The sequence below is a fragment of the Mustelus asterias genome, chromosome 14, assembly GCF_964213995.1.
Source record: "Mustelus asterias chromosome 14, sMusAst1.hap1.1, whole genome shotgun sequence".
Taxonomy (NCBI): domain Eukaryota; kingdom Metazoa; phylum Chordata; class Chondrichthyes; order Carcharhiniformes; family Triakidae; genus Mustelus; species Mustelus asterias.
In genome coordinates this window covers 91581916-91605806 of record NC_135814.1, presented here as the reverse complement: position 1 = coordinate 91605806, position 23891 = coordinate 91581916, and the positions used below count along the sequence as shown (strand labels likewise).

General features: G+C 45.0%; 1 protein-coding gene across 5 annotated transcripts in view; it reads left to right on the top strand.

Annotated features, from left to right (window-relative positions):
• Nucleotides 1-18446, top strand: part of LOC144503876 (receptor tyrosine-protein kinase erbB-4-like) — a 1146325-nt gene extending 1127879 nt beyond the window's left edge. For all 5 annotated transcript variants that reach the window (XM_078228891.1, XM_078228890.1, XM_078228889.1 and 2 more), the window contains 2 exons: nucleotides 5584-5673; nucleotides 16933-18446. In XM_078228891.1, coding sequence (XP_078085017.1) covers nucleotides 5584-5673; nucleotides 16933-17369 — 527 coding nt within the window. In that variant the 3' untranslated portion in view covers nucleotides 17370-18446. The remainder of the gene's footprint in view (nucleotides 1-5583; nucleotides 5674-16932) is intronic.
• The last annotated feature ends 5445 nt before the right edge of the window (nucleotides 18447-23891 follow it).

The following is a 23891-nucleotide window of genomic DNA, read 5'->3' as shown; positions in this document are numbered from 1 at the left end:
TAGGGCCTGGGTGGGATTGTGGTCGGTGCAGACTCGATGGGCCGAATGGCCTCCTTCTGCACTGTAGGGTTTCTATGATTCTGTGATTGACTATCTACCTTATCTATGCCTCATTATTTTATAGACCTCTATAAGATAACTCCTAAACCTTCTACATTCCAGGGAAAGAAGTCCCAGTCTATGCAGCCTCTCCTCATAACTCAAACCATCAAGTCCCGGTAGCACCCTAGTAAATCTTTTCTGCACTCTTTCTCATTAAAAATATCCTTTCCATAATAGGGTGACCATAACTGTGCACAGTATTCCAAGTGTGGCCTTACTAATGTCTTGTACAACTTCAACAAGACGTTCCAACTCCTGTATTCAATGTTCTGACCAATGAAACCAAGCGTGCTGAATGCCTTCTTCACCACCCTGTCCACCTGTGATTCCAATTTCAAGGAGCTATGAACCTGTACCCCTAGACCTCTTTGTTCTATAACTCTCCCCAATGCTCTACCATTAACTGAGTAGGTCCTGCCTCGATTCAATCTACCAAAATAAATCACCTCACATTTATCTAAATTAAACTACATCTGAAGTCCATGTAGACAACATCAACTGCACTGCCGTCATCTACCTTCTTGGTTACCCCTTCAAAAAAACTCAATCAAATTTGTGAGACATGATTTTTCCACTCACAAAGCCAGGCTGACTGTCCTTGATCAGTCCTTGCCTCTCTAAATGCCTGTAGATCCTGTCTCTGAGAATATCTTCCAACAACTTACCCACTACGGACGTTAGGCTCACTGGTCTGTAGTTTCCAGGCTTTTCTCTGCAACCCTTCTTAAACAAGGTCACAACATTTGCTACCCTCCAATCTTCAGGCACTTCATCTGTGGCTGTTGATGATTCAAATATCTCTGCTACGGGACGCACAATTTCCTCCCTAGTCTCCCACAACGTCCTGGGATACATTCCATCAGGTCCCGGGGATTTATCTACCTTGATGAGCTTTAAGGCTTCCAGCACCTCCTTCTCTGTAATATGTACACTCCTTAAGACATCACTATTTATTTCCTCAAGTTCCCTAACATCCATGCTTTTCTCAATAGTAAATACTGATGAGAAATATTCATTTACGATCTCACCCATCTCTTGTGGATCCGCACACAGATGACCTGGTTGATCCTTAAGAGGCCCTACTTTCTCCCGAGTTACTCTTTTGCCCTTTATGTATTTGATTCCCTTTGCCTCAAGTGCTATATCTAACTGCTTCTTGAAAATATTCAATGTTTTGGCCTCAACTACTTTCATTGTGTCAGTATTCACCAAAGAGAAGGACATGGTGGATGATGAGTCTGGGGAAGGGTGTGTAGATAGTTTGAGTCACATTGAGATCAAAACGGAGGAGGTATTGGGGTTCTTGAGAAACATTAAGGTAGACAAGCCCCAGGGCTTGATGGGATATACCCCTGAATACTGAGAGAGGCAAGGGAGGAAATTGCTGGGGCCTTGAGAGAAATCTTTGTATCCTCACTGGCTACAGGGGAGGTCCCAGTAAGAAGTCTCACAACACCAGGTCAAAGTCCAACAGGTTTATTTGGTAGCAAATACCATAAGCTTTCGGAGCACTGCTCCTTCGTCAGATGGAGTGGAAATGTGCTCTCAAACAGTGCAAACAGACAAAATCAAGTTGCAGAGTACTGATTAGAATGCGAATCCTACAGCCAGCCAGGTCTTAAAGGTACAGACAATGTGGGTGGAGGGAACATTAAACACAGGTTAAAGAGATGTGTATTGTCTCCAGACAGGACAGCTAGTGAGATTCTGCAAGCCCAGGAGGCAAGTCTTCACGACACACGACAGTGCAGAGTTGCTGAGCAGAAACTGATAGCCAAGTTCCGCACACATGAGGATGGCCTAAACCGGGATGTTGGATTTATGTCACATTATCAGTAACCCCCACAGCTTGCCTCCTGGGCTTGCCGAATCTCACTAGCTGTTCTGTCTGGAGACAATACACATCTCTTTAAACCTGTGTTTAATGTTCCCTCCACCCACACTGTCTGTACCTTTAAGACCTGGCTGGCTGTAGGATTCGCATTCTAATCAGTATTCTGCAACTTGATTTTGTCAGTTTGCACTGTTTGAGAGCACATTTCCACTCCATCTGACGAAGGAGCAGTGCTCCGAAAGCTTATGGTATTTGCTACCAAATAAACCTGTTGGACTTTAACCTGGTGTTGTGAGACTTCTTACTGTGTTCACCCCAGTCCAACGCCGGCATCTCCACATCATGACTACAGGGGAGGTCCCAGAGGATTGGAGAATAGCCAATGTTGTTCCTTTTTGAAGAAGGGTAGCAAGAATAATCCAGATAATTACAGGCCGGTGAGCCTTACATCAGTGGTAAGGAAATTATTGGAGAGGATTCTTCGAGACAGGATTTATTCCCACTTGGAAATAAATGGACGTATTAGTGAGAGGCAACATGGTTTTGTGAAGGGGAGGTCATGTCTCACTAACTTGATCGAGTTTTTCGAGGAAGCAACCAAGATGATTGATGAAGGTAGGGCAGTGGATGTTGTCTACATTGACTTCAGTAAGGTCTTTGACAAGGTCCCTCATGACGGACTGCTGCAGAAAGTGAAGTCGCATGGGATCAGAGGTGAGCTGGCAAGGTAGATACAAAATTGGCTCGGTCAAAGAAGACAGAGGGTAGCAGTGGAAGGGTGCATTTCTGAATGGAGGGCTGTGACAAGTGGTGTTCATCAGGGATCAGTGCTGAGACCTTTGCTGTTTGTAATATATATAAATGGTTTGAAGGAAAATGTAACTGGATTGATTAGTAAGTTTGCGGACGACACAAAGGTTGGTGGAATTGCGGATAGCGATGAGGACCATCAGAGGATACAGCAGGACATAGATCAGTTGGAGACTTGGGCAGAGAGGTGGCAGATGGAGTTTAATCCGGACAAATGTGAGGTAATGCATTTTGGAAGATCTAATACAAAAAGGAAATATACAGTAAATTGCAGAACCCTTAAGAGTATTGATAGGCAAAGGGATCTGGGTGTACAGGTACACAGGTCACTGAAAGAGGCAACGCAGGTGGAGAAGGTAGTCAAGAAGGCATACGGCATGCTTGCCTTCATCGGCCGGGGTATTGAGTTTAAAAATTGGCAAGTCATGTTGCCGCTTTATAGAACCTTAGTTAGGCTGCACTTGGAATATAGTGTTCAATTCTGGTCGCCACATTACCAGAAGGATGTGGAGGCTTTGGAGAGGGTACAGAAAAGATTTACCAGGATGTTGCCTGGGATGGAGGGCATTAGCTATGAGGAGAGGTTGGAGAAACTTGGTTTGTTCTCACTGGAACGATGGAGGTTGAGGGGTGACCTGATAGAAGTCTACAAGATTATGAGAGGCATGGACAGAGTGGATAGTCAGAAGCTTTTTCCCAGGGTGGAAGAGTCAATTACTAGGGGACATAGGTTTAAGGTGCGAGGCACAAAGTTTAAAGGAGATGTACGAGGCAGATTTTTTACACAGAGGATGGTGGGTGCCTGGAACACGTTGGCGGGGGAGGTAGTGGAAGCAGATACGATAGTGAGTTTTAAGGGGCATCTGGACAAATACATGAATAGGATGGGAATAGAGGGATATGGTCCCCGGAAGGGTAGGGGGTTTTAGTTAAGTCGGGTAGCATGGTTGGTGCAAGCTTGGAGGGCCGAATGGCCTGTTCCTGTGCTGTAATTTTCTTTGTTCTTTGTTCATTAGTAACGAATTCCATAGGCTGACCACTCTCTGGGTGAAAACAGTTCCTCATCTCTATCCTAAACAGTCTACCCTGTATCCTCAGACTGTGATCTCTGGTTCTGGACACCCCTACCATCGGGAACATCCTTGCATCTACCCTGTCTAGTCCTGTTACACTTTTGTAGATTTCTAATACAATCCTAACCAACTGAATCTCTCCTCATAAGTCAGTCCCGCCATCCCAGGAATCAGTCTAGTAAACCTTCTCTTCACTCCCACTGAGCATCCTTCCTCAGATAAGGAGATCAAAACAGTACACAATATTCCAGATGTGACCTCACCGAGGCCCTGCATAATTGCATTAAGACATCCCTGTTCCTGTACTCGAATCCTCTCGGCTATGAAGACCCAACATACCATTTACCTTCTTCACTGCCTGCTGCAGCTGCATGCTTACCTTCAGTGACTGGTGTACGAGGACATCCATGTCTCGTTGCACATTCCTCTCTTCTAATTTATAGCCATTCAGATAGTAATCTGCCTTTCTGTTTTTGCTCCTGAAGAGGTTAACCTCACATTTCTCCAAATTATACTGTGTCTGCCAATCATTTGCCCATTCACTCAACTTGTCCAAATCACACAGAAGGATCTCTGCATCCTCCTCACAGCTCACCCTCCCACCCAGCTTTGTGTCATCTGCAAATCTGGAGACAGATCGACTGCTTCTAGCGAGATCAATGCTGACATGTAGCAGTTAGATCAACAAGTTTCTCACATCTTCCACCAAGTTTGGCAACTATTGCTGCCAGAGTTGTGTCCTTGCTTTCTTTGAAACTTTGTGCATTGGTTAGCCTTTAAGGTATGTCCATGGTTTCTGAGGGCCCTCACACATAGTCCTGCTGCCAGTGATCCTATATGGTCGATTGCTCAAAGGAGTTGAAGAATGACCAATGCTGAGACCAGTGTGATAGTCTCTCTGCTCCTATGGTGGTACCTTAACTTGAGCAATGTAGCTGCAATGAGGGAGCAGCAGGGAAAAGTCACGGTTTGATTTGTTGCTGCATGTCACATTCCAGTCAAGCTGAACATCAACATTCCCTATGCAAGAGGGAAGGCAGTTAGTCTTGAATTTAAGGAAATCTCACTTTAATAACTCATTGGCACAAGGTGAATTACTCCTTCAGAGGACCAGCGTCGACACAATGGGCGGAATTTTAATGGCACGTCCGCCCGAGGTTCATACAATCCCGCCCGAGGCCAGTGGAAAATGCCGTTTTCCGAGCCTTGTCCACCCCCCAAATCGGGGCGGGCGTGCCCCAGAAAAATTCCAGCCAATGGGTCAAATGATATCCATCCATGCTGTAACCGTTCTACAGTGTGAACAAGCCAAAAGAGCATGGCTACATTTCAATGGATGTGTGATTTTATCAATCTCTAATTAGCTTCACCACACTATGTTCCGCATCTCTGCTCCCTTTCCATTGCCAGTTGTGCCGTCAGACCTCAAGGCCAAAAGTTCTGAATGTCTTTCCTGAAATCTCTATAGGTTTTTTGGTTATCTGTCCTAATATCTTCTTATGCGGCTCAGTGTCAAAGTTAGTCTGATAACTCTCCCATGAAGAGCCTTTGACCATTTTACTACTTTAAAATTGCTATATAAAATTCTAGTTGGGATGGCTTACTGGAATAAAAGTGCTCCATAAATGCAAGTTGTTGCTGTCTGATTAATTCTAGGCCCAAGGCTTAGTCAGAAATAGATGGTTATGGAGTAAATAAACAGGGACAATATAATTGTCACAGCTCACATCTATATTAATAATACCATTCTCAACCTTATCCTAGGGGTTAGTGAGCGAGTGGGTACAGCCCAGGAGGATCGTACACTTACAAGACCACCCAAGACAGATGCTAAGGTCAAACTATCACGTGCAGGTGGGTAAATATTCTATTTTTTGGATTTGCCATGTGTATTGTCCTTCCTTTTATCCCCTGAAGAAGTGTTGACTCCAGATTTTGTTACTTAAGAATACAAAACTTGCCAAAATATCCCTGAAGTGACAATAAGAGGACCTTCACACCAGCCATGTTCATTACTGACGCAGTAACCTGAAAGGGTTTCGGGTTACAGATTCACAAGTCACTAAAGATAGCTCCCCATGTTCACAGAGCCATGAAAAATGCAGTGCTCCAGAGTTTATTGTGAGTGAAATAGAATCCAAATGCAGAGAGGTTCTTGTAAACTTAGACAGAAACTTGGTCAGACTTGAAGCAGCTCAGGTTTTCGTTTTGAGAAAAGGATATAGAGCCATCAGAGAAATTGGAATAAAGATTTACATAGATGAGACTCGAAAGGAGAGGTTAGAGCTATCAGGAAAGCTTGACCAGGCTGGGTCTCTTTTCTTTAGAATAGATATGGTTGAGTGCAAATCCAGAGTCCATTAAAAAGATTGTAATAACTTCAGGAAGAAAATTTAGGAGAAACATCATTTCACAGAGTGGTTAGAAGGTTAACATATGGGGAGGAATTTTATGACCTCATCACGCCCCTTTTGCGGCGGGAAAAAGTCGTAAAATTGCGACTGACGGGAATGGCGCCTGTTTCCGCGCCCATTCCCATTTTATCACCAAAAACAATCGGCATGATCGGGACCCCCGCCCAAAACAGGCGGAATGTCAATTTGCATTTTTTTGCAGTTATCACAATGTAATGAGCGAGCTTCACTCCCACTCGTCCCAGCTCACCTCCCTGAGTGCTGTGAGACAGCAGTGCTGACCACTGTGTCACCGGGCAACCCCACTAGCGGAACGTGGATTCCAGCCACCACCCCCCACCCCTCCGTGCAGTCCTACAATCTCCTGCAACATTTTAACACCAGAGTGGTGGGCCTGGGTACGCTGTGTTAGTGAGTTTCTGTGGCAGGCAGGAGGGTGATGATGACTCGCCATTGTGACGACGCCCTGGTGCAAACTGGTTTGACTCCTACCTGAGCTCCTCATGCATGCTGGCACCTGGGCCCACATCTGGATGGTAGGTAAACTCCATGCAGGGCCTCAGGGCAGAAGGAGAAAATCTCCTGTGTTCTGGGAATGCCATGGCAGATGTTGTAAGTCACTGCCAATGCAAGCCACCCGCTGTAGCCAATGAAAGATGTGAGTGCCTTGATCTTCACAGTAGCAGTGCGCTGATGGGCCGCCGCCCACTGCCATCGACGTGCAGGGTCCCTCCGGCGATCGTTAGGGTAAATTCATTCCTATTGGAGGCTAATTAAAGACAAATTAGTCACAGATGTCAATAATATTTATTGGTGCCAAGAAACGTGCCTTCAAAAGAAGTGAAAATATCAAAACATGTGAAAGTGAGACTTTAAATTGCCTAAATATTCTATCTAACTAGTGTTCTCCTTCAACGTGCTATCTTAGTGCCGCTACAACTTCTTAACTTTACCTGGCCTACCATTATGTCTCGGTGTCTCCCCAGGATGTACATTGGAGGTGGAGGTGGCCAGCTGCCTACCTTGTCCCATTGCCTGTGATGCCCTTGGTAAGCGTCCTCTGGAGGGCCGAGACCTTGAGGACCCTGGCCGGCTTCCAGATGTCAGGGACGTATCTATGCCACCCTCTTCATCCCTCTGCCCCTGAGATTCCCCATTGTCAAGAAGGGGAGGGAGTCAGGAGGTGTAGCCATTACCACAGTCTCCTGGGTGGAAGGCCCCGGCTCAGGCTTGAGCCCATTCCTCTTCCTTGGGGTTCCTGTGGGACCCTGGGTCACTCCATGGGATGGTGGTGTTTCTGCAGCGAGCTCCAGAAGCTCCAACGTCACCTGGCCCTGGAGGACCACCTACGTTCTTGCCATAGCAAGCCCTCTGCGATGGCCCTCTGAGTCGGGGGGGGCCACCTGTCAATGGCAGCAGCAAGTGCCCTCTGAGACTGGGCCACGCTCTGCAGCCCCTCAGCCATGACCCTTTGTGACTGGGCCACGTTCTCAAGCGCTGAAGCCATAGCCCAGCGTGTCTCAGTGCTGTCCCGCTGGATCGCCTGCAAGCTCTTGAGCCTCTCAGCCATGGGCCGCAAAATCTCGAGAAGCCTGTTGAGGCCCTCAGCTGTGGCCTGCTGTGACTCAGCCATCGCTTGGCCCCTGCCACTCATGGTACGGATTCCCTGCCCCAGGCTTTCCACTGCCGACGCCACCCTTGCAGTGTTGGCCTGGGAACCATGCAAGACAGGCAATAGCTGGTCTGCCTGAAAGCTTTGGGACTCCTCCCAGTAGCCTCGCAGTCGGTCCAGTGTGGCCGTCAGCCCCTCCTGCATTCCCTGGCTCTGTTGTTGCATCTCCAACAGCTGAGGGAGAAGTGACCTCAGAGGCTCAGCATGCAGCCTGGGGCCTGCTGAGCCTTCGATTCCAGCAGGACCCCGCGTGCCAGAGGCCTCGAACGTTCCCTCCTCCAACCGATGTACACCAGCAGATGTGTCGTCTGAACCAGAGAGTGACCCAGATGCCTCGGCACTAACATGACCCACCGATGAGAGTCTCTGGGATGGTGAATTGCGAGATGGAAGCTGACGTAAAACTGGTGCCGGCCTCGGAGGTCCCTTCACCCGCTTCCTCTGAGGAGTCTTCCAAGCTGTCAGGGGCAGGATGGGTGGGAGCAGCAGTGGGGGCCACGATGTCAGATGACCCAGGTGGGTTGGGGGTCCCTTCCTGCAGCACAGGACGCAAGACTAAGTGCAAGGGAGGGAGAGGAATCTGGGCTGCGTGCAACTTACTTCAGATATCTCCAACGAGTGGAGGATTGGTAATTCACTTCTAATGGTCCCTTCCTCTCCCACAAGCTCCAGTGCGCGCTCCTCAAAGGGGGCGAGACTCACTATCCCCCTGTCTTTGCCCTCTCCTGGCAATTATAGGCATTCTTCTCCTGTGGGGACAGAAGGAGCCATGTAAAATCTGATGGCACAAGTCCTGCAGGGTATCGGGGGGTGGCCCTCAGAGGGCAAGGGTTGTGATACTCTTGGGGGGAAGAGAGAGGTGCTTGGGGATCAGGGGCTGGAAGCATGCAGGGGACGAGGGGATCTGGGGATCATTTGGGGGAAGATGCTAGATGAGGTTAAACACTTGTGCTTGCTGCCCGGATTAGGTCATTCAGTTTCTTTCGGCACTGCTTCCTGGTTTCCCTGGCCAGTGTCCTGGCACCTAGGCATGCTGCCACTGCCTTCCAGGCTGCGTTTCCATCCCTTCCCCTGGGACAGCATTCTGCTGGGAGGGCGAAGGATGTCCCACCTTGCCTCCGCTGCCTCCAGCAACCTGGAAAAATCTTCATCCGAAAATCTGGGTGCTATCTTCTTTGAGGTCATTTGTCTGCTCTGTATGCCTGTCAGTCCATCCTTGGGGTTTTTATGGAGCTCTCCCTTGTTAGGGAAGATCATCTGCAGGCAGTTTCAGAAAGTCAGTCGCCCGTTAGAGCATTCTTTTGATTTGATTTGATTTATTATTGTCACATGTATTAGTATACAGTGAAAATTATTGTTTCTTGGTCACTAAACAGACAAAGCATATCATTTGGAGAGAAGGAAAGGAGAGAGTGCAGAATGTAGTGTTACAGTCAAAGCTAGGGTGTAGAGAAAGATCAACTTAATGCAAGGTACGTCCATTCAAAAGTCTGATGGCAACAGGGAAGAAGCTGTTCTTAAGTTGGTTGGTACATGACCTCAGACTTTTGTATCTTTTTCCCGACAGAAGAAGGTGGAAGAATGTCCGGGGTGCGTGGGGTCCTTAATTATGCCGGTTGCTTTGCCGAGGCAGCGTGAAGTGTAGACAGTGTCAATGGATGGGAGGCTGGTTTGGGTGATGGATTGGACAATATTCACGATCTATCGTAGTTCCTTGCGGTCTTGGGCAGAGCAGGGGACATACCAAGCTGTGATACAACCAGAAAGAATGCTTTCTATGGTGTATCTGTAAAGGTTGGTGAGAGTCAGAGCTGACATGCCAAATTTCCTTAGTCTTTTGAGAAAGTAGAGATGTTGGTGGGCTTTCTAAACGATAGTGTCGGCATGGGGGGACCAGGACAGGTTGTTGGTGATCTGGACACCTAAAAACTTGAAGCTCTCGACCCTTTCTACTTTGTCCCCGTTGATGTAGACAGGGGCATGTTCTCCTTTACGCTTTCTGAAGTCGATGACAATCTCGTTCGTTTTGTTGACCGGCAAGTTTAATGCAATTTGCCTTGTAACCATGGAGGGGAAGCCAAGTCAGTACTTGCAGGTGTGCTGGTGGGGCGGGGGGGTGGGGGGTGGGTTGGGGGGGGGGGGGGTGGAATGTGCCTCTGTGATGATCAGGGCAGAGAGAGAGAGAGAGGGCGATGTCATTCAGCAATTAGAGCCAGGGGTGTGATGAGAAGGGCCATGTGCAAGGGGGTCTGGGGACGGGCAATAAGGGGGGTCAGTGATTTTGTGGGGGGTCCCCGTGTCTGTGGGGGAGGCTGTATCTAGCCCAGGGAGAGTAGGTTTTGTTGTGCTTTTTCTGCGCATGTGCAGTTTGTGGCTCCGACTCTTGTGACTCTCTGACTGGTTTGTTGTTCCACTGATTGAGCTAGGTGTGGTTTCAGCAATGAAAACCTCAGCCCAGACTGTCTTCTAAGGAACAATTTGATTGGTATTCTGCCAGTATTGCTGTGAGGTGAATTCCGAGAAATAAAGAAAATTTGTGATTCGATGACAACTGATATTTCTTCCAATTTGTACCAAGTATTTTCTTAACCAGACAGCACTTCATTTGTACTCTACACTTTGCTGCTCTATTTGAAGCAAGTTGATACAATGGAATAATGGGGTGAATTTTCTTGTTCCGCCCACCACAGGAATCGGAGCGGGCGAGGGGCGGACCATGGAACAGTCCTTTGACCTCGGGTGGGATTCTCCAATTTCGGGGCGAGGGCAGCCGGAAAATCCCGCCCAATGTGTTTAACCCCATTCATTTTCATAAATTTTGCAAACTCTTCTGAACAGGATGTGGAGATGCCGGCGTTGGGCTGGGGTGGGCACACTTAGAAGTCTCACAACACCAGCTTAAAGTCCAACAGGTTTATTTGGAATCACGAGCTTTCGGAGCTCTGCTCCTGCCTCAGGTGAATCAGAAAGCTCGTGATTCCAAATAAACTGTTGGACTTTAACCTGGTGTTGTGAGACTTCTTAGTGTCTTCTGAACAAAACTGAGGTTCGTTATTGGACACGACTTTCTGTGGGAACCGACTTTGGCTGTTTATCACAATAAATCGCTGTTACCCTTCAAATTCTGCACAATCTATGAGCAGCCTGTGCCACAGTCTAGCTGGCCATTTCCACTAATGACAGCTTCTTCTCTACTGTTTGACGTGGTCTACATTCTTTCATTGTGTCTTTTTATGTCCCTATCTAACCTTGGCCACCAAAGATAGCCTCTTGCTGGACTCCTTGTCAAGCTCATTCCCCAGTGTTGATCATAAAGATCACATAACAACTGCAATCTGTACCTTTCAGGAATTACAACTCTGGATCCCCACATAACACAACCTTCATCAACAGACATCTCATTCTTACACATGATAATGGCCTGATTTCTAAATCTCTGTTGGCCACCCATTTGCAATATAATCATATATTCTTGCCAGTACAGGTTCAAGCAACGTCATCTGCTGTCTACATATATGAAAAGAAAAATATATCTTCCCTGTTTGGCTCTACCTTAGATAGGAATGGTAATCTAGACATTGCATTGTCATTCCAATGATCTTCTGATCATACTCAGCCGTGCTGAGCAACGAACAAAAATCAAAGCCCATCTCTGTATTCAGACGGCACCAAAATGGGCTGGAGATTTTGGATTTAAAACAGCCATCGCTAGATCGTGATCAGTTCTGATTGTAAAACTATCCAATTATTTATGAAATCGTCGTACTCCAAAAATCAAAGACAAGGCATTTCATTCTATCTGAACATAATTTCACTCACTGGCACTGAGGGCGTACCGCCTGAGAGATCACAGCATCTAATCCTCGTGGAGAGGATTAATCTTTTTGGTGATGTACTCTGACCCTGTGAGTTGGCCTTATATCCTTGAATCAGTTTGCCAGTTTCACTGAACGCATGAGAGTATTTGGTGATCGTGTCATCCTGAGCTGTCTTTGCTTTGATTTGATTTGATTTTGATTTATTATTGTCACATGTATTAACATACAGTGAAAACTATTGTTTCTTGTGCGCTATGCAGACAAAACATACCGTTCATAGAGAAGGAAACGAAACAGTGCAGAATGTAGTATTACAGTTATAGCTAGGGTGTAGAGAAAGATTAACTTAATGCAAGGTAAGTCCATTCAAAAATCTGACGGCAGCAGGGAGGAAGCTGTTCTTGAGTCGGTTGGTACGTGACCTCAGACTTCTGTATCTTTTCCCCAACGGAAGAAGGTGGAAGAGAGAATGTCCGGGGTGCATGGGGTTCTTAATTATGCTGGCTACTTTGCCGAGGCAGCGGGAAGTGTAGACAGAGTCAATGGATGGGAGGCTGGTTTGCGTGATGGATTGGGCAACATTCACGACCTTTTGTAGTTTCTTGTGGTCTTGGGCAGAGCAGGAGCCATACCAAGCTGTGATACAGTCAGAAAGAATGCTTTCTATGGTGCATCTGTAAAAATTGGTGAGGGTCATAGCTGACATGCCAAATTTCCTTAATCTTCTGAGAAAGTAGAGGTGTTGGTGAGCTTTCGTAACTGTCGTGTCAGCATGGGGGTACCAGGACAGGTTGTTGGTGATCTGGACACCTAAAAACTTGAAGCTCTCGACCCTTTCTACTTCGTCCCCATTGATGTAGACAGGGGCATGTTCTCCTTTACACTTCCTGAAATCGATGACAGTCTCCTTCGTTTTGTTGACATTGAGGGAGAGATTATTCTTGCCGCACTAGTTCACCAGATTCTCTATCTCATTCCTGTACTCTGTCTCCTCATTGTTTGAGATCCGACCCACTATGGTGGTGTCATCAGCAAACTTGAAAATCGAATTGGAGGGGAATTTGGCAGCGCAGTCATTGGTGTATAAGGAGTATAGTAGGGGGCTGAGAACACAGCCTTGTGGGGCACTAGTATTGAGGATGAACATGGAGGAGGTGTTGTTGCCTACCCTTACTGATTGTCAGTTTTGTTTCTACACAAAAAAGCTCACTGCAATTTAACTGTGAACCAGTTTCTTCGTAACAAGGCTGGTTTTTCACTCTTCACAAAGATGGGCAATGTTGCACATTGCTCTTTGTAAGTGAATTCCCATTATGGGAATTTTCTGTCCTCCATAACTTTGTAATTCTATGTGTGAATTCTCCAGTTGATGGTGACTTGACATTTCACAGTTTAGTGATTCAGGAATCATGCTACCTGGTGCACCGTGTTGACCTCCATGTTTCCCAGAGCTCCATCTAATTAACAGTACTTGGACTGCGATGCCCTGTGGATTTCCATTTGTGCTTCAGATTGTGTGGGTCTCAACTGACCCCTCATTGACCTGTTGCTGTTTGACAACCATATACAGTAACTGCCAATTCCTTCAGCCAGGGTTTTCTCTATTGACATTATTTTGACATGCTTCGGCACAATAACATTCCTTCTTGCAGCTGTAGCATACTGCCTTCACAAATGGACAATTCCATGCCCAATGTTGGCCTAAACACCAGTAACATCAGAAACACCAGTAAAGTACATTTTAGTCTAACTGCTGTCGCTGGGGCCTTCTGCTGACTCAGCTGCATCTTATTTCCTTCAGCAGATGACTATCAGTTGTTAACTCTGAGTTCTCTCGAATCATGTTCTGCCAACGACAATGATAATGCAGTTTGATAAGTGGAAAGTTAACTTTGGCAATGTCACCATGTCCTACGAATGGTTTCACTTTTTAAACCCCACACAAATGCGGTCTCCTGAAACGTTAGACTGGATGGACAGCTTTTTCAAAGCCACGATAAACTTGCCAATGTCCTCCCTGGGCAACTGGTTGCTTGTTGTAAACTGATAGCTTTCAACAATCTCCAACACCTTGTGCTGCTCAAGCTTACACTAAAATGTCTGACAGCAGTGTGCCTTTTGGCTTTACTAGGGCAAATAAATTCTCTGTATTTCATACACGTCTAGACCTGCTTCGGTCAAAACTACTGCCTTTTTCCTTTCCCCCACTACCTGATTTACAGCTGGAAATTTGAGGATATTATTAGCAAGAAAAAACATCTTGAGCCCCTCCACATGTGCACCAAAAGACTCTCAGTCAATGCTGTACTCTTCCCAGATTCCCATAAATACCTATTGATGCACTCATCTTTGTAAGTTAGTCCACCTTCATGCACAAACAGCCTTTTCTCAAAGATGTGGGACGAGATTCTCTGGCCTCCCAGCCACATGTTTCCCTCCAGTGGAAGGTGGCGCATTGTTTGCTAGCGACAGGATTCTCAAGTCCCGCTGCTGTCAATGGGAATTCCCATTTATGTCACCCCACTCCAGCAGGAAACCCGCATACAGGGGTGCACTGCTAGTGGGACTGGAGAATCCCACCAGCTTGGATGGCTGGAGAATTATGGCCCAGGTTTTTAAACCTATTTCCGAGCAAAAGAAAACTTCACAATTCCTCTGCTTGTTTGCTGGAAGCTTCTCCAGCCAAAATTTGTCCAGTGAGGGGACCCACAATCCCACCTTATTGGCAAAGTGTAGTATTTTTGAAGAATAAAAGAGACTATGGTGGAATTTACCCGTTGCACCTGCCACAGGAATCGTAGCGGCTGGAACAGGACCACGTAAAGGTCCGTTAACCTCAGGTCTTGGCACAAGCACTGCTGGAAGATCTCGTCCTGTGTGTCACATGAAAGTGAAGTACTCACTGAATTGGTTTATTTAAGTTTGCTTCTATACATGCATGCACAAATGGCCACAAGAAGCTGCCATTACAGCCACAAAATCTGTTCCCGGGCCACCGTCTCCCTGACAACTATCTGCGGTTGAACCAAGCAATTCATAATCTTGGAGTTGTGCTTGACCCCAGATGAGCTTCTGACCACTTATCCAGCCCATCATTGAGCCTGTCTATTTCCATTGCCCAACTCAACCCACCTCAGACCATCTGCTACTGAAACCTTTATCCATAGCTCTGCTACATCTAGACTTGGATATTCCAATGCATTCTTCTCTGGTCCATCTCTTGAATAAATCAGAAGTCATCAAAAACCCCGCCTCCCATATCTTAACTTGCACCATGTGCTGTTTACTGATCACTCCTGTGTTTGACGACCTGTAACATCTCCATTTTAAAACTCTCATCTATGCCTTATACTCTATGACCTCATTCCTCCCTATCTCTGGAACCTCTTCCAGCTTTACATTCCTTCCAGATCCCTGTTCTCCTCTAATTCTGATCTCTTGCGTATCCCAAATTTTAATCACTGCATCATTGCCCCCCAGCGTGAAGCACTTTGTTATGTTTAAGTGCATGATAAGTGCTATGTAAATGTAGGTTGTTGTTCAATGGCCTGTTTCCATGCTGTAAATTCTCTGTAAAGTCTTTGTGTACTTAATGTTCTGAATCAGCCACAGCACCTTAACATTAAAGGGTGCTATTGAATCAATATTTATGTTGAAGGTTTGCCAGTAATGCGACCACAGATGCATCATAGTCCCATTTCTAGAGGGAGTTTCTGAGTTCAACTGGGCTTCAAACTCTTGTTGCTTTCAAATGATGAAACTATTAACTCCGAACTAATAATTGTGGACAGAGGCATTTGTACAAAAAGATGAACATATTCATTACTAGTATTGCATAGAATGGAGGAGATTTTGACTTTGTACAATAGGGTAAAAGGGCAGCGTATTTACATCAGTATATTTTTAACTCCATTAAAGTGGTCCTCGTGGCTTCTCATCATAAGGGTGAAAGCAGCTTCATGTTACTCCTCTGGCAGGCCCAGTAGGAACGGGAAAATATGGAGGAACCACCATTGGGAAGTTGAGGCTTCCTGAGGACTGTTTTTCACATATTCCCCACCCTCTGTCAATTTGTCAGTTTGCCTTTGCTCTGCCAATCCCCATCTCATCCCTCTTTAATGTTCTTTGGGGAATCCAAAAGTTGGGGGGCAGAGCTTTATAATTAGAGTCAGGCCATTCAGGAGTGATATCAGGAAGCAATTCCTCACACACATAGCGGAAATCTGGAATTTTTGTTCAACAAGGCTACTAAGGATCACAGAAGCGAGATGAATAGATGAAGTTAGGATGGGTCAAATCAGCCAGAACCAAAGTGAATATAGAACACTGTCACCAGGCTGAAGGGTCTACTCCTCTTACTATTTGCCAATTATTGTGATGAGATCAAAAGTAAATAAGTGAAGAATGAAATCAAATCAGGTATTTAATAAGGAAACCACTCAGAGGCTGGTAAATGTTTGGAATGAGTTGGCAGAGATGCAGTCTGTAAATGCTAGGCTGGAAGCATTATCAGAATTGGCCATCTTTCCTCCTAGCAGAGTAGCTATTAACTTTCTTAGATTCTCTGTGCTATTTAGAAAGCAGATGCTGGATATGATTTAGGTTAGCTTGCACCCAAGTTGCCAATGTTGCGATTTCAAATCAAACTACAGAAACCCCAGCACAAAGTCTAAGCTGGCACTCCAGGGCATTACTGAGGAAGTTGTTACCCACTGTCCAATGTGGCATCCTTCAGATGAGATGCTAAACTGAGAACCTATCTTCTCATTCAGGAGGATATAAAAAAATCCCATGGCACTGTTTCAAAGAAGAAAGGGGAAGTACTTTCTGAAATTCTGTCCAATATTTATCCCTCAAACAACATCACTAAACCAAAGTATCTGGTCATTACCTCATTGTTGTTTGCTGGGAGCTTGTTGTGTGAAAATTGGCTGCCACATTTCCTACATTACAAACTGTAAGCATACTTCAAAGGCACAGTAAGAAGTTTCACAGCACCAGGTTAAAGTCCAACCGGTTTATTTGGCAGCACGAGCTTTCGGAGCGTTACTGTGCCTACCCCAGTCCAACGCCAGCATCTCCACATCATGGATACTTCAAAGGTTTCATTGGCTGCCAAGAGCTTTGAGATAGAGAGAGGATGGGAAAGGTGTCCGTTTTTTCGATGAGAATGTGCAGAGTTGTAATGATTTCATTGATTTTTTCACAGAATACCTGAACCCAGTGGAGGAGAACCCATTTGCTACTCTTCGGAAAAATGGCGACGTCCATGCATTGGACAACCCAGAGTACCATAATGTCCCAGAGGGGCAGCAGACCACAGAGGAGGAGTACGTGAATGAACCCCTCTATCTCAACACTTTTGTCAATGTGGTTGAAAATCCGGAATACCTGCAGGATAAGATCGCCATATCAGAAAACGTTGACAAGGCCTTTGACAATCCTGACTACTGGAACCACAGTTACCCACCCAAAACCGCCATGCACAACCCTGAGTACCTGCAGGAGTATGGTACAAAGTTTTTTTACAAGCAGAACGGACGCATCAAGCCTATTGTAGCAGAGAACCCCGAGTATCTTTCGGAGTTCTCCCTAAAGCCAGGGACTGTACTGCCTTCATATGGACAGCGGAATACGGTGGTGTAACCCTCACAACACTCGGAATTCCAGCTCTTCTGGATTTCCTCATCAAACTACTAACTTGTATCCTCAATATTGACTGGAAGGAGTATGTCTGAGGCAATAGTACTGGCAAAATGGAAGGAAAGTTCTATTTGTTAGAATTGAGTCCTGGTCCGTTTGGACTTTTCCGAATCGGCACCCGTTTAAAAGCAATATGGTTATAACCAGCAAAATGAAGGATTCCTGTGGAAATGCCAAAAATGTAGCTCTTTGGGATTGACCTTTCATATTGACCTTCAACAAGATGCTCTGGAAGGTTGCAGTCATGGGGCTAAATGTAATGGTCTCTAATTCTGTTCTGTTACTGGGTGGGGGGAAGGGGAAGAGGGTGTAGAAGGAGTTTGTAACCTTAATGGGCTGAAGTTCTAGTAATCCTTAGAGAAAGATTGTCCAACAGTATATAACCCACTGGCCGGCGCACACACCCACAGATCTGGTCAAACCATCTGCACAGAAGTATGAATCTGTTTCGGTTAAGATTGCACTACAGTTTTCATATTTTAAATATGAAATATAAATATCTTAAATTGGTATCTGGGTATAAAATGCATTGGGCTGATTGTACTGGCACCCACTGCTGGGAGCTTCTTCAGCCATGGACTACAGTGGGAATAGGATAGAATCCTGTCTGCCTGTCTGTCAGAATAAAACTGGGTGCAAGAGTCAATGGAGGTAGGCCAGGCCTGAGGTGACCTGATCTGGCTGACCTGTAACAAGCCCTTCGATTGACCTTTTATTGCCCGTGTAGATTTAACTGTATAATTGAACAGTGAAGTCTGCAACGGGTTCTGTTTGGAAGGTGCCGTTGATATGTAGCAGAACTCTTAATTCTTTTTGTACTTAAATATACTTTAATAATGGATAACCTTTGAAATATTGGAAAACAAACAGATCCGTTCTTAATTCTATAGACTAGATTGGGGAAACTCTTTTATAACCAAGACCTTAATGGAGGATTCATGTTGTCTTTGATAAGCATATATCAGCACTGCCAATTCTGTTTATTACTGGGATTGATACGATAAATATCTATGATAACGCTGCTTTCTACAGCTCTCATCCTGCATTGCCTCAATCTGACTTGTACACAACAGCCCTTAAATGGGAGATGGTAGCTCCAGCATCCGTGGGGATCCTCTGCCAACATTGCTTAAATAGGTACAATCATCTTTGTCTGTGCTGCCACAAGACGATTTGAAAGGGTGTAGGGGAAGATGGTATTTTGTCACGGGGATGGAGGAGGGATGGGGCCAGAGAGAGGCCACAGATACCAGATTTACCAATACAGAAAAAATTTAGAATGTATTCACATTCATTCAAACACCAACTCGGGCCAATTTGGAGCTCAGATGACATACGCTGGCTGGTTCAGGCAACTGCATCTCTCTATGTTTGTCAACAGGCTGATATATTCTCACAGAGAGGTTGTGAAGGAATGGGAGCCTGAATCCAGCTTCACTGGCCTTTCTTATCTCTAACTGAAAATGACAGAGTGCTGAAATCTCAATGTGTCCTTCCTGCAGTGTTAGGATCGTCACTTGCTCTTTACCTAAGCCATAAGGTTAATCGGAAACCAAATGAATGATTACTACTTGGCTCTGTAGCATTGCTGTCCAGAAATGATACATTACAAGTCTTCCCAAAGGCTAGACGGCATAACTGTAGAAAGGAATGCAACATCCATTAACAATCTGGGTCAGTCAACTCCAGTCAACAATTTATGTTCCTCTACTTCAAAGATATTTTAATTGTCCATTTTTTCCCACTATTTTGATGCTAACTTGCAAAGCTAAATTTTGTGTTCCTGGATGCGGATAATCTGTTTAATAGCCTGCATGTAAATGTTGTTTTCCAAATATATTCACCTCACCCATAATGACATGATAGACATTACAGCCTCTGATTGCAATAAGCAAGGAATGCTTAACCCCCCCTGCCCCCTACCACCCCCCCCCCCCCCCCCACCCCCCCACCAGGGCGCTGATATGCCTTCCCCGCTTAAATGGTGGACAGGACTGGGAGGATTTCTGTCCCTGGATAGCTTTGGTTAATGAGGGAATATGAGACTGTGAATGAGATTTACTGACATTCAAATCATACAATGAAAATGACAGGATTTACTACCACTGGGCTGGAGTCATCTCCATTGCTCGTAGCTACATTGAGTGCTCCTGTGGGTCTTGTCAGAAATACTTGGTTATTGAATCACTTGGCATATATATTCTGTAAGACTGTGGGAGCAAAGCTAAGGGAATTAGCTGGCTGATTGTCTGTACCCAGTGTTGCCACTGATCAGTATGAAGATAATTACATCAGGTTTGGTTGACTGTACCTCAGGATATCTTTCTGTCAGCTTTTTAAATGGTGTTTTTTGCCATTGTCTTTCTTGAAGATATAAAACTATTGGCAGCAATGTGGACCAAGGGTAGTTACAAAAAGATCTGTTGCATCTCTCTTTTCTAAGCAACCATTAAAGATGTAAGAATAAATTGCACAGGGCAGAAATCTATTGTTTAGAGTAAGCAGAAATTAGAAGCAATCAGTGGATGTTTTTTAACCACACCCGCACCTGATAGTTGAAAATTGATAATAATCTAGTTTAGCTTTGAAGTTTGAAAAATGTTGCAGGGCTATGGAGAAGGCACTAGGGGAGTGAATCTCATTGGGTAGCATTTTCACAGGTATGGTGGGCCAAATGGCCTCATATGCTGTAAGATTCCAAGTATACAAAAAGATCTTGCCTGCGAGGGAAATAAGATGGATGCTACCATTTGTGACAGTGGAAGTAAAGCTGCAGCAGCAACTGTGTTAGGAGTCTAAGAATGACTTCTCACACACAGCTTTTCTTGCCTCTCTAATTTATCAGTATTTCTGCAATTGTTTCACCTTTTAATTTTCTTCCATTGCTCCCCAAACCTCAAGATACCACATGCTACATTCTTGTCCACCCCAGTATACTGAAACCTCATTGTACTGAAGCCATGACTTATCCCATTGTCTTATCCAGCACCTTCTTTGTCAGGATCACAAAATTGTGAAATGCCTCCAAGCCTTTTCTTCATTTCAGAGATTGTTAAAAATTGAAACATTGCCCTAGTTGTTATTTTACCCCTTCTTCCCATCTCAGTTTGTTTTAATTTCAGTGGGGCCCTGCACCTTTGAACTTTGACCTTTCGCTTCTGATGAGAGCTTGGTGTTCAAGAAGTGTCACTCCGACACTGGCATTGCCATTACTGAGAGGGTAAGCCTCTGTTGTGTTGGCCAGGTGTAAGAATGTGTAATGGAATTGCAGAGGGAGTGAGCAAAGCCTCAGTGTGCAGGTACAAGCCATGAACTGAATGTTGGCCATGTTACCTTCTGATTCCGAATGACATTTCCCCCAACTCCCATTGGACTTTCATCACAATCATTTCAGAAAGGTGCACTTTGAATTTCCTTTTGAACCCCAACCAAAAGGGACTGAGAATGCACTGGAACTATTAATAATCAGTCACACTGGTTTGAGTTTGGAAATGTTTTGATGACCGTGACCTTGGCTTATGTGCTGTTTACGACCATTCTGCAGTTTCTCAAATTCAATTTACTGGAGGCACTTGTAATTTCAGAGAGTAATGTCATTGATGTATAGAGAAGGTTTCATGTGTATTGTTCATGCTTGCGCCTGTCCTTTCAGGTAATTGCAGCCTTCAACAACCAGATGCCTGTCTGGAAGTCTGGCTGAAAGGTCATTTGACTGAGGTCACCTTACCTGTATGTGATTGTGAGGCATTTTCAGGCTGTTCTAAGGTGCAGTAGAAATGCAACGTATTGTGTTGTGTTTTTTCACAGCTCCTTTAGGCACTCTGTATTAACTAAGATGGGTTCTTGAACTGAAGCATTGGTTTAAACCCGATTTTTTGCTTGACACCATCTTGCTAAAGAAGTTGATGCTTGCTTCAGGAACTGTCGCCAGGTGATCATTAAAGTGCTAACAGAGTCATAGAGTTTTACAGCATGGAAACAGGCCCTTCGGCCCAACTTGTTCATGCCACCCCTTTTTTTTTAACCACTAAGCTAGTCCCAATTGCCTGCATTTGGCCATAATGTCACATAAATTGCCTACTTATTCTCATGAACAAGGCTGAAGGGAAATTAACAGATAACACTTGCTCCAACAGTGTCTCTGAATAGCAAGATGTTGCCACATACTCATCGTTTATAATTCACTTGACTGCTGGAGATTTGAAGAAAACCTTTGAAGCATTTAAGAATTTCTGGGACATTTTGTCATGACTTCACCAACACTCCATCAACATTCATCCTGAAAACTTTTGGGGACTTCACTGAAAAAGTGTGGTGCTAGTCTCCCTTATTGAGCACCTTGAAGGAGTCGCCAGGAGAAAGGGAGACTTTGTCTTTGGTATCTTGCTAGGGATGGCAATGGGATTCCTTCCCTACTGCTGATAGAGAACATCCCTCTTCCTCTGGACTTCTGCCACCAAGTCCAAGATCCTGTGTGCCTTCTCCCTCAGTCCGCGAGCCATTCTGAAAGCTGACATTGCGTCAGTCAGTGAACTCCACACCTTCAGTAGAAGTGGGTGTGTGAAGCTGACATTTACAGCTTCATGAACATTGCCTCTGGTCAGCATTTGAGTACCGAACCTGTAGCTTTCCATATTTTAGCACTTCCAAGCAAGTTCAAATTAAGGCACTTAGCAATTAGGCCCAAAATTGAGTACTAAGATTAAATTTCCAAACAGCTTTGTCTCATTAGCATAATTTAGTGCTTGTTTTCACTCTTTCACCAAAATAACCCTTTAATTTTCTTCCTACATTTTGATAGCAGCATAGATGCCCGCACGGGTGATTGTATTGCTACCCACCAATTGGAGCTGAGTGGGTGGACAGTTCAAATGCCAGTGAGTTACCCTCCAATTGTCCTCCCACCACTTTTCACTGATCTTGATTTTAACCTGAGCAAGTGGTGAAAGGACACATCTAGAGCAGGGGGGTGGGGGTTAGTTTTACATTTGTACAATTTACATTTGTAGATTATCATCCAATCACATCAGCATTTTTGTCTCCTCTGACCCAAGCTTCCTGCATCCACCCAACTGGTTAAAATTTCCCCTTCTTTGTGGTGGTCACAGTTAATCTTCAGATCTATAAGTGGAAGGAATTAGTGGCAATGTAATAGGTTATACTTATTGATGAAAACTGACTGCTGGTCATTTTCCAAGTGAGGGTAATAGCTCTGGCAAATGTTATTTCACATGAGGCTACAGCCACTCCGATAAAACTAGGTGAATGATAATGATTTCTGGAAGTATTCAGAAAAACAGCAACTGCCGACTTGTGGCTTTTCTCCATCACAAGGCCCTTTCCAGGAGCAATTATCAGTCAAAATTTGACATTGAGCCACATAAGGTGATATTAGAATATGTGACCAAAGATTTAGTCAAACAAGTGCGTTTTAACAAGACACTTAGAGGAGAGAATGATGAAGAGATTTAGGGAAGGAATTCCAGAGATTGAGGCCATAGGCTGCTGCAAGAACTGCCACCAATGGGAAGGGTGTTTAATTCTCCAGAATTGGAGGAGTGCAGAGATCTCAGGGGTTTGTAAGGCTGAAAGAAGTTACAGTTAGGTAGAGGAGATGCCAGGGAGAGATTTGAACACAGGGTTGAGAATTTTAAATGTAAGTTGTTTGATCGTCAGTCACCTGGAAACACTAGTGGTGCTGAATACACTAATTAGCAGGCGAACGTTAGCACGCTGAAGGCAGGGTCTGAAGGATGTATTTTCGGACGGCCACTTAGCACCGAGGGTTTTAGTAATGTAAGTGTGATCACCACTAGACAGTGTTGAGACTGCACCAAGTAACCATTGTATTGCTGAACTTACACAATGATGAAGAATACATCAATGGCTTGACTGTCTTGAGACCGTCCTGGTGTGTGGCACTTGTACGGTTACTTTATTGCTTTCTAATTGGTACAGTTTTGACCTCTGACTTTTCATATTTCTGTATTTTTACATTTTTATTAATAGCGAATGTGCACCAATTTAAATAGATTGGGTGTGCAATAAGATATCATTCAGTATTTGACATGGCTAAGCATCAGTTCCTGAAACCTCAGGGCAGATTTTTGCTGTTTTATAATGAAGGTCTAGTTTCTGCAGTTTTTTTTCCATTTTAAAATGGCTGCCAATTAAAATGGCGGCTGCCAGCAGTTGTGTTGACTGGCGGTCAGATTGGCTGAAATTCTATTCCAGCCCACGCACATGTAATTTGCTGCCACTAGTGCCAACGTGGGAGCACAAATACCCCGCCAGACTGTGCTTATTGACAGAAACACTGTCCTAGATTGCAGCGGTGGGATTATTTCCACGGGCCGGATGGATAGATTGTGGCACCCATAGTCAGAGTGTCTGCACGACATCAAACTTGTCTGCCTGGCAAGAGTTTGAAGAAAGCTTTGTTGCTTTGTTCATCTGCCTCCAATG